The 9,497-nt window shown below is 46.5% G+C and overlaps 1 protein-coding gene across 12 annotated transcripts in view; it reads left to right on the top strand.

Annotated features, from left to right (window-relative positions):
* KDM2B (lysine demethylase 2B) overlaps positions 1-9,497 on the top strand; it is a 102,921-nt gene that overhangs the window by 79,281 nt on the left and 14,143 nt on the right. For all 12 annotated transcript variants that reach the window (XM_019621024.2, XM_010720120.3, XM_019621023.2 and 9 more), the window contains one exon: positions 6,480-6,704. In XM_019621024.2, coding sequence (XP_019476569.1) covers positions 6,480-6,704 — 225 coding nt within the window. The remainder of the gene's footprint in view (positions 1-6,479; positions 6,705-9,497) is intronic.

Raw genomic sequence — 9,497 nt, 5'->3', positions numbered from 1 at the left:
GGTTTTGTAGCCGGCTTCCTCGGAGGGCTGCGGGACTTCGGGCTCCGGTGCCTGATTCCGGCACCTCGTGCCGGGCCGAGTCCGTGGGCAGGATTGTGGCCGGGGATGGGGGGTGTGGAGCGGAGCGGAGGGGAGGGTGCGTATTAAAATGGAAAGAGAACTTTTATTGCTGGTCGCGGGGTTTGTTTTTCGAAGGTTCTAATTTTTCTTTGGATGAAGAAGAAGAAACTTTCTGGATTTATGGAGTAATCTGTGAAAAATAATCCAGAACATATGTTCTAGATCGAGTAGTTTACTTTCTAAGAACTACCTGAGCAATTGAAAATGCACCAGGAATAGGATTAAACATGTGCATGCAATTTAACTGTGAACTCGTTTTTTTTGTCTGTAATTCAAGGTGTTTTGCTCCTTTAGATAGTCTCATCGTTTGCTTCTGGAGACAAGTTAGCTCATGGGCTGGGGGCTCCGTCTGTTCTCCAGACCCCACCTCGCTCCTTGCGCTTCACTTCGCATTGCCCTGAGAGATCAGAGCTGGAAGTTTGGCTGCAGTGTGCTCAGGGCATGGATCTGGTGCGGACATGGAGAATTGGAGCTATGCTATCAGCTCAGACCAGGCCAGGTCTTGGGGGAGTCACTTCACTGAGGCTCCGCTGCATTCCATGGGTGGCGTGAGCACATGGGCTCCTTCGCTGCTCAGCTCTCAGCCCCTGCCCGTCCTCAAACTTTGTCCTTCGCTAGGCCTTTTCAATTTGCTTCCCAATTCTGATGTAATTCCTGTATAGTTTTTTTTTAAGAGCTCACGGGTCGGGGAGCAGTTTAGCCTCAGCTGCGTTGCACCAGCTGTGAAATCACTGTGAAAGGTGCAAGTTCTGGCTGGAGGAATTTGGGAGGTTGGTTGTGTCACGAGATTCTTTGTTTTGGTAGAATTTTGTATCTAACTGCATAACAAAAATTAATGTGAGAAAGTGGAGAGCCTTTCTGTGGAATTCCTGAACTTAAATAACAGCTCTGTGACCTGTGCAGCAAAGCCTTGTGCAGCGCTTTTCTTTCTCTTTGTTTAAAACAGTCTCAGTGGTGCAGACCCAAGCATGGCTCCAGCTGAATTTTCATATGAGCCTGCTTTAACACGTGCAGTTACCGTGTCTTCTGCCCAGGATGGTGGTTGTTACTCTGTGGTGATGTGCCAGGTGTGCAGCAGGTGGAACGCTCCAGCTCTGCAGGTGTAGCTCAGCAGCACAACATTGGTGTGTGGGTAGGAGCCATGGTGGTGTCGCTCCTGGTTTCTTCCAGCTTCTGCCTTCAACCTCTCATTTACCCTTAGTCCATGGCTAGGCTGAGAAGGTCAGGACTCATGTTTCGCAGCACGGGTGTGGATAGAATTTACTGCGCTGCAGTCAGCACCAGCGGCGGGCTGGGAGCACGAGGGCCTGGGCACATGCCCTGATCTGCTGGGCTGCTCGGGGTAGGACATAACATTGTTTGTGGCAGTGACAGTTCCTCCAGTGGAGCTGTGTGTGTAAACAGAGTGAGAAGAGTGTTCCTAAGCAGCAGTGGTGGAGTTTCTCCCAAGCAAAAGTAAGAAGAGAAGCTGCGTTTGTGCAAAGTGCCCCAAGTCTGTACAGTTTGCTGGTGTCATTCTTTTTAACAGCTTCTACTTTGGATGCAGCTTATCTACAAAAGCATATTTTTGCTGATAAATCTTATTCCGTCCTCCAGGCCTAACTTCTACCTCGTCACCAGTGGAGGAGAGTAAATGGGGGCACTTGCATCAGTGCTGACTGCAGCTTTGTCACACCTGTATCACAACGTGGCTCTGTTGGCAGAAAAGCTGCTGAGTGTCACTAATGTGCAGACAGAGCTGCAAGGTACAAACTCTTCCACTGACTTATGGGAAATGGCTCTGTTTCTTCAGCGGAGGAGCTCTGTGTGGTGACCTAGTGGTGGTCCCTGGGAGCTACAGGAGAGGACAAGAAGGGTTGTGGGTAGGAATCAGGGGAGATGGGAACATCTGGAGGAGCTTGGTCCTGTCTGCGGGTGGCTGGGAAGAGAGAAGTTGTGCTGCCTACCCCTGCCCTGATGCTTATTGCCTGGGACGCTTCCAGTATGGCAGGAACATGTGGGTGACATGGCTGTTGCCATTAGGGGAAACTGGAGATCTCTTTTGGGCAGATAGCTGTAGTCAGACACATGAAATCCATGGTGTTGGCTTTCACTCTTCAGTCGTACAACTTTTAAGGGTGTTATTGACATCCACATGATTTTTGCTGCCTTAAACTAGCTTCCTTCTCATCGCCACTGAATTCCTGCAGTTGTATCATCCTTTTCTTTCTTCCATCTCTTACTAGGGTTTCTGTAAATCATTGAAGAGATTGGCTTCGTGCTGAAGAATTGTTGGCTGGTCTGAGCTTGTCTAGGGAGCAGGGAGCCTCGTCCTCCAGTGCTTCCCCCTCATTTGAGTACAAAAAAAAAGCTTCTGCCCACCTCTGATGTGGTGTGGAGAGATAAAGAAATCATCAACTGGATTCCTTCTCCCTGGCACTTGGGGGATTTCTCCAGTGCCCAGTAGAGGTCCGATTCCAGCCCATCGAGGTGGTGTTCTAGCATACAGCAGTTAGGAATTGTGGGTTAACATCATTTTTTTTCTGGGATTTGTGATCAGTTGTCAGAAAATAAATTGCCAGTGATTAAATATATGTATTCTAATGCCATTAATACTGTTGGGTTGGTATACAGGGCCATAAAAGGTCTAAGCACAGGACCAGTACTGCTGAAGTTCCAGGTCCTCATCTCTCTTTCAGTGCTGGTATTGCTGTATGGACTTGGTCAAACTGCACCGAATCAGCATAATGAGAATCTGTCCATGTGTTACAACAGGAAATCATTCCCATCCTGCAGGTGGAAAGGATGGACTAATGTGGCATGGCACCTTGAAGCAATGAAAACTGCAGCTGTAAGATGTCTTTTCTTGGAGAGAATTACACAACAGATACATAAGCTGTTGGGTTCATTCTTGGTTAGGAAGTGAAGTGCTTTGGGGTCTTGCAGCGCTGGCTGTTGCTGAGCCCTTCAGATGGACTCTGTGCGTGCCCCTGGATTTCTCCAAGAGCTGTGATATGGTGCTGCTGGCAGCAACTGGGTTGCTGGAGTGAGATGTGCCCAGGCCAAGGCCACTTGCAGAAGAGTTTATTTCAGGGCTGTAGCATTTGTCAGCCGTGCTCTTGGAGCATCCTGGACTGTCTCCTGATATCAGCAGACCTTCATCTATGTGAAGTTCCAGCAGGGACACTTGGTGCTGGGATTGTAGTTGGAGAATGTCAGCACCTACTTAGTGATGCTTTTAACAGCCGATAGCTCTTCTAGTGTTGTCTTCTTTTGCTACTTTTTTTGCTTGTCTGGGATCTTTCAAGTTATTCTTTGCAGCTGTGAAGGTCAGAAATATGTTGCTATAAACATCTAAGCTGTGATTCTCTTGCAGTAAGCACTGCGCTTCCCCTAGTGCCTCTGGTGTCTCTGACCCTGCTCTTGGTCCTGAGCAGATGCTCTCAACTGCTGTGAGGGTGTTAAAGTACCTGTAAGCAAGCAGCGAGAACTGGGAGCATTTCCTTTCTGTTCAAAATAACTTGAAACTGTGATACCTGGTCTTACTCCCACATCTACATAGCCTTCTTCAAAGGTTCAAATCACTGATGTCTGCTTCCCCCAGCAGTAGTCCATCTGGAGCAGAATTCACACTGAGTTTGGAGCTCAGCACTTCTGAAAGATCAGTTTGCAAATCTATCCCCTTCTCTATCTGAGGAGAAGGAGGGTAATCCCAAATTCATTGCTGTTAGGCAGCTTTGTAGTCCAGAGTGTATTACATCTGGTGGCTGGGCAGCTGCTGCTCTCTGGCTGCTGTGGTAAACCAACCTGGGGAGATTTTACCATTGCCCTCTATTCATGGGGCAGTTCTGTGGCATTGTCCTGGGAGGGCCCTGAATTGCTGTGCAGAAATGGAAACAGCCACCAGGGATCTCTTCACCAGGTTACCTGCCAGGGCAGCTGGATTGTAAACCCATGGTCTGAGCTGGAAATCCCACAGCTTCTCTTCCCTAGCATTGACCTGGAATTCATCTGGCTGTCTGCCACGTGCTAAATAAACCCCAAGTCGTGTTGGAGGCTCCTTCTTCCCCTTGAATTCCAGCCCCTTTCTGGGATAGCAACCCACAGGCCAGATTTCTGCTGGTGAGATTTGTAAGTGGCCAAGTTAGAGCCCCTTGAAACTGGATACGAGTGGGAATTCCTACAAGGCCCCTCCAGCCTTGCTGGCTGGGACATCCTGGGCTGAGGGCGGGTTGGCTGGGAGCTGGCTGCTGCTCAGCTCACCCAGACCCAGCTGGGACAGTTGTTGGTGTTTCCTGATGGGTGATGAAAAGGGCTGGGTAAGTGTGTTACATAGAGTGAGGCAGAGATCTGCCTGCCTGCTTTCTGCTGTGTGGTGGTTCATAAGGAAATCTGAGTTGTGCTTTGGCTTCAGACTTGTTCTTATACCTTTGCCTTCCTGTTTTTTTATTTCATTTTTATGTTTTAATCAGGAATCTCAAATTCCACCTTCAAGCAATGCCTTTTTACCACTTCTGTCTTCCCACTGACCTGGTGCTTGAGATGCAGTCCTCACAACTAGGTCTGGGCTCTCGGTGCTGTGGTGCAATACTTGTGCCAGGCATTGCCTTTCTCATGGGGGGGCACTGAGTCTGAATTTTCCTTGAGAGAGATTGCATTTGAAAAAGCCCACTCTGATGGCATTGTAAGTGGTATTTGTTGCTTTTAAAAAAATTGTGTTTAGACCTAGTGGGAAGGAGTCAAGGACTCACAGAGTCATCTGCGTGCCGTTGATGAAGAGGAGCTGCCTGGGTTGTTGTGTGTATTTCAGTTTAACTTACTCCCTTTGGTTCGTTTTTCTCATTTCCTTTGCCAGCGGAGGCTCTAATAGAGACAGCGGAGGGGTGATTCATGCTGAGGAAGGAAATTATCTCTTATCTAGGTGCTAAGCCAGTCCTGCCAGCACTGACTTTATCCTTGAGAGGCAGCGATGTTGGTCTAAAAGGCAAATATTTATTCTTTAGAGTGTCTGAAATTGATCTGAAATCTGTGTGTCTGGTGCAGTTTCCGATGGGAAGCTACACCTCTGTGTGTTCACACAGCACAGCGGGATCCAGCTTGTTCTGGAGGAGTGCAATTAAAACTTGTAGAAATCTGTGTAACGTTGGCAGCAGCTGAGCAGCTTTTTCTCCCACCTCAGTTACAGCAGGCATGGTTAGTGTATAGTAGGACACTTCGGGAAGCTTTCACAGCAGCAGGTAGAATGTTTTCCTGGCTCTTTTAAAAGCTGCAGTGGAAATTCTGCCTGGCTTCCTGCGGTCCACCTCCTTCCACCTCGTCCCACCTCAGTGATCGCCCAGAATGCAGTGCAAACAGAAAGTGAAACTGCTTAGATTGTGCTGTGTGTGCTGAGATGCGCAGAAAGTGAGAAAGATATTCCAGTAGCAGCACACATGAGCTTTGTGGTCCTGTTTTTGTCATCTTTATAGCGAAAGCTGTCAGTGCTAAGGATGAGCCAAGCCAGTCTGTGTGTAATTACCTTCAGACAGTGATTTTGTTAGGGATATTTGACTTGAGATGTATGTTCTTACACTTAACAGGGAATTTCTTATTAGAACATGAAAATTAGATAAGTAGAGTGAATCTGTTGCAGTTAACCTAATCATTTAAAATCTTGTTGGGTTCCTTTAATTTCTACTGTAAAAGTCATTGAATTCCAGACCTGGGATGTCCTTTTTGCACAGCATCAGTTAGTATTCTGGCTAGGAGCACTTGTTGGTATTGGATATGAGGGAAGCTATTTTGGAAGGTTTTTGTAGTATTTGTATTTTATTTCCTACCTTGCCATTTGGCAGTAGCTCATACTTTCCCTTTTCATTAGGGAGGTTGCTGTGACTTGAGCTACTGTTGCTGAACATTGCCCTGCCATATCTAGCCTCATAATTACTTTTGCTGTCTCCTTAGTCTGTTCCATTTCTGAAGGAGGAAAGCAAACCTTGTGGCTAACCTGAGCACGGTCCTAGGAGCTCGCAGTCCCGAGCTCAGCCATGGCACAGATTATGTCTTTGACCTAAGCCAAGTATGTCACGTGGGACTTGGTCCTGCGTTGACTTGTGCATAGTCAGTGCCCTCCTGTTGAATTGGGCTTGCATTAGGTTTGGCATCTCTCACTGGAGCCTAGATTTCTTTGTCTTTTTACAATGCATCTTTTCCTCAAAAGGTAATGGAATTCCTTAGCTGTAAGAATGATTGTATGCATCTGCTGGGCATTAGCCATCTGTGTATATTTGATACATCTGTCAGTTTTACATCTAAGATGCGTACAGCTCCCATCAAAGGAATTTCTGTTGTTTAGATGGTAAGTGGGATGCGAGTTAACCTCGTGTGTCTGGCTTTTTCAGAACAGGGCGGTCGGACGGCCCAAAGGGAAGCTGGGCGCTGCCTCTGCGGTGAAGCTCGCAGCTAACCGGAGCACGGCCGGGGCACGCCGGAGGAGGACGCGATGCCGCAAGTGCGAGGCGTGCCTGCGGACAGAGTGTGGCGAGTGTCACTTCTGCAAAGACATGAAGAAGTTTGGGGGGCCTGGCAGGATGAAACAGTCCTGCATTATGAGGCAGTGTATCGCAGTAAGTAAACCTCTTGCTACAGTTCTTCTGGAGATTTCTTTCTTGTGTTGGCATCTGGTGACAAGGTGTGGAACTGAGAACTCTTTACTGTGAAGTTTCTGAAGTGCGTGGGGTAAAACAATGTAATTTGCACCCCTACAGTTCAGATGATTTCTTCTTCCCATCACTTTTGACTTATCCCAAAGTTTCAAACCAGAGCACTCCTAAAACGTACTTACATGGCTTCCATTCTCAGTAATATGGAAGGTTGATGTGATTATAATCAGTAAACCAGACATTGGCACTCATTCGCTCTGAGATTCTGGGATTTAGGGGAGGAGGGGAGGTGTGTGAAGCTCTCATTAAAAGAAGAGGCCTTTTTGGTTTGGGCCTCTGAGATTCTTGCAGTGCCTTGCAATGGTCTTTACCATCTTAGCTGCTTAACTCCTTTAAGATATGGAGAAATCTTTGACTGGCATCCTACAAGACTTTGTCATTGGTGGCCACGGGCTACTTGGGATGTGAATTTCAATTCATTTCCATGTACCTACGTATACATGAGGGTTTCGATGGAGAAGTGCCCGAGAGCCATGTAGTCCAGCATCCTTTCTCCCTCAGGGGCTGGATGGGGCTGCTGGGAGATGCTGAGCGTCAGAACAGGGCAAGCAGGTAGTCAGAGACAGTTTCCTGAGCTGCTGTGATATATCGCTCAGAAGATTCTCGAGTCATAAGAGAGAGCTTTGTATTTAACACATATTGACAGATTAGTCTTCCATGAAGTTCTGAATCATTGCTTTCGTATTGACTCTCACTGAGTTTCTCCTCAGGCTTTTTGTCCACAGTGGTCTCAGGCAAGGGGAAAAATTGACATTAGCTTTTCCCTTAATTCTTCAGAAAGGTCTTATTTGTAGTGTTGTTGGAGGTGGTTTTTTGTTTGTTTTTAAGGAAAGGAATGTTGTGTATTCATAACTGAAATGCTATGCAAACTATGCTGATTTCTCTCCATTTAGTCTTGTTACGGTTCCTTTCACTTACATTTTTTTTATTTAATTCTGCTGAAGAAACTGAAATGGTGGCAGTAAATGGCTTGGGTCGGGTTTTAAAGACTGGTAAGCACTTAGAGTTTCCAGTAGGTACTCCTGGTTACTCACACCATGTCCTGTGCCAAGCCATGCAGTGCTCTTGATAGAGGATTGGATTTGGCTCTCCTGGATCTTTTAGTAAAGTACACAGAATATCTACCTTTCCACAGAGTGCTTTTGCAGCTCAAGTGTCTTTTCTTTGAACACTTGATTTCCTGGAGTGTGGCATGAATTGAACAGCGTGGATGAAGAATTTATTATTCTCCAGGGGAAGAAATAGTGAAATCGTGCTGCCTTTTTAGTTGGGAGATTATGTTAGGGTTGCAGCACACTGCCTTGTCCTGACTGATGAAGGAAGCTTTCATAGGAAGGTGTTTGAATCTTCATACGCATGCTGAGCTTTTTGGAGGAGATGAACTTGGTTCTCATCTTCCTCTCCTTATGAAAAGATTTTTTTTTTTTTTGCTTGAAATCTGCCATATTATTTCCAGGAGTTGTGTTTGCAGTACAGAACTTAGTAGCCAGGGTACTTTGATTCTTTGTCCCACCCTTGCATGTACTCAGGAGGTCTCTCTGTTCTTTGTGAGTCCTCCTTGGAGGAACAGTGGGAATGTTGCAGACTTTCTTAGAACAGCAAAAGGGTAGAAAAATAACAAGTTGAACTGTTGTACAGTACAGCACCTTAAATTTCTATGAGCAATCCTGTTGTCTTTACTCTTGTTCATTATGTTGTCTAATAATCATAGTAGTAATACATTGTGGTACCCATCCAACAGCTTCCAGCTAAAAGAAGCCACCAAAGCAAGGCTCTGTGGAAGTAATGATCTCCACAGCTGTGGGATTGTGCTTTCCTCTGGTTAATAACATTGACAATATTAACTAGACACAGACTGTCATTAAACTCCAAAGCTTTAAGAGAGCCTGTACTGCCATTCAGAGAACAGGAAACTCCTCTGCATCACTTCCCTCTTGAATCAAGAAGGGAAGCAGGAGTGCCTGGGACACTTGAGGCTGTCTGAAGAGAGTGTGGGGGCTCTGCTGGGAGGCCAGGCTATCATAGCAGAGCTGCTGCTCCAGTCTGTCAGTGGGACACAGCTAATTGGGGCACAAAGAGATTCCCTACACACCCTTGCTTCCAGCAAGACTAATCGTGCTGTTGCTGGGATGTTTGTTCCCTGTGTGCAGATGTAGATAGTTGTCTTGTGGGAGATCGGACAGAACAAGTGGACAGAGCTATCCCAGCTCTGGATGCCTTGGCTTTGTTCTGCTTTACCTGCCAGTGGAATGGAATCCTGGGGATTCCTACTGCGTGCGTGGAGGAAGGTTGGGGATTTAATAGCATTTGCTGAATGCTGTTAAAATGGAGCATTGGGTAAGTACTGACATGAGAAAGCAGAAAGTATTGCCATAGCTTGTGTCTGATGCTGGGACTTGGGGCAGCACACTGTGCTCTGTGGTGGCTTAGCATGGTTACCTTTTCTCTGTCTGAAACTTCCTGAAGGGTGAATTGTTGCTACATAAATTTGATTCAGTGTGCAGTGTTTCACTTGCAGACTTTATTCACTCCTTCAGTGAGAGATCCTTGCCGTGAAAAGCCACACCTGTGCATCTGGCTACTTGATAGTTAAGGAGTTGCAACCTTATCAGTATAATTCACATTATGGCCAGATTCTTGTGAGGATCTTCCTTTTACTTCTTACAATAAGACTTGTACCTTACTGTGGCAAACTAG

This window comes from Meleagris gallopavo, chromosome 17 (assembly GCF_000146605.3).
Source record: "Meleagris gallopavo isolate NT-WF06-2002-E0010 breed Aviagen turkey brand Nicholas breeding stock chromosome 17, Turkey_5.1, whole genome shotgun sequence".
In the NCBI taxonomy this organism is placed as follows: Eukaryota; Metazoa; Chordata; class Aves; order Galliformes; family Phasianidae; genus Meleagris; species Meleagris gallopavo.
The sequence above is the reverse complement of the archived record's forward strand: the minus strand, read 5'-3'. Positions and strand labels throughout refer to the sequence as shown.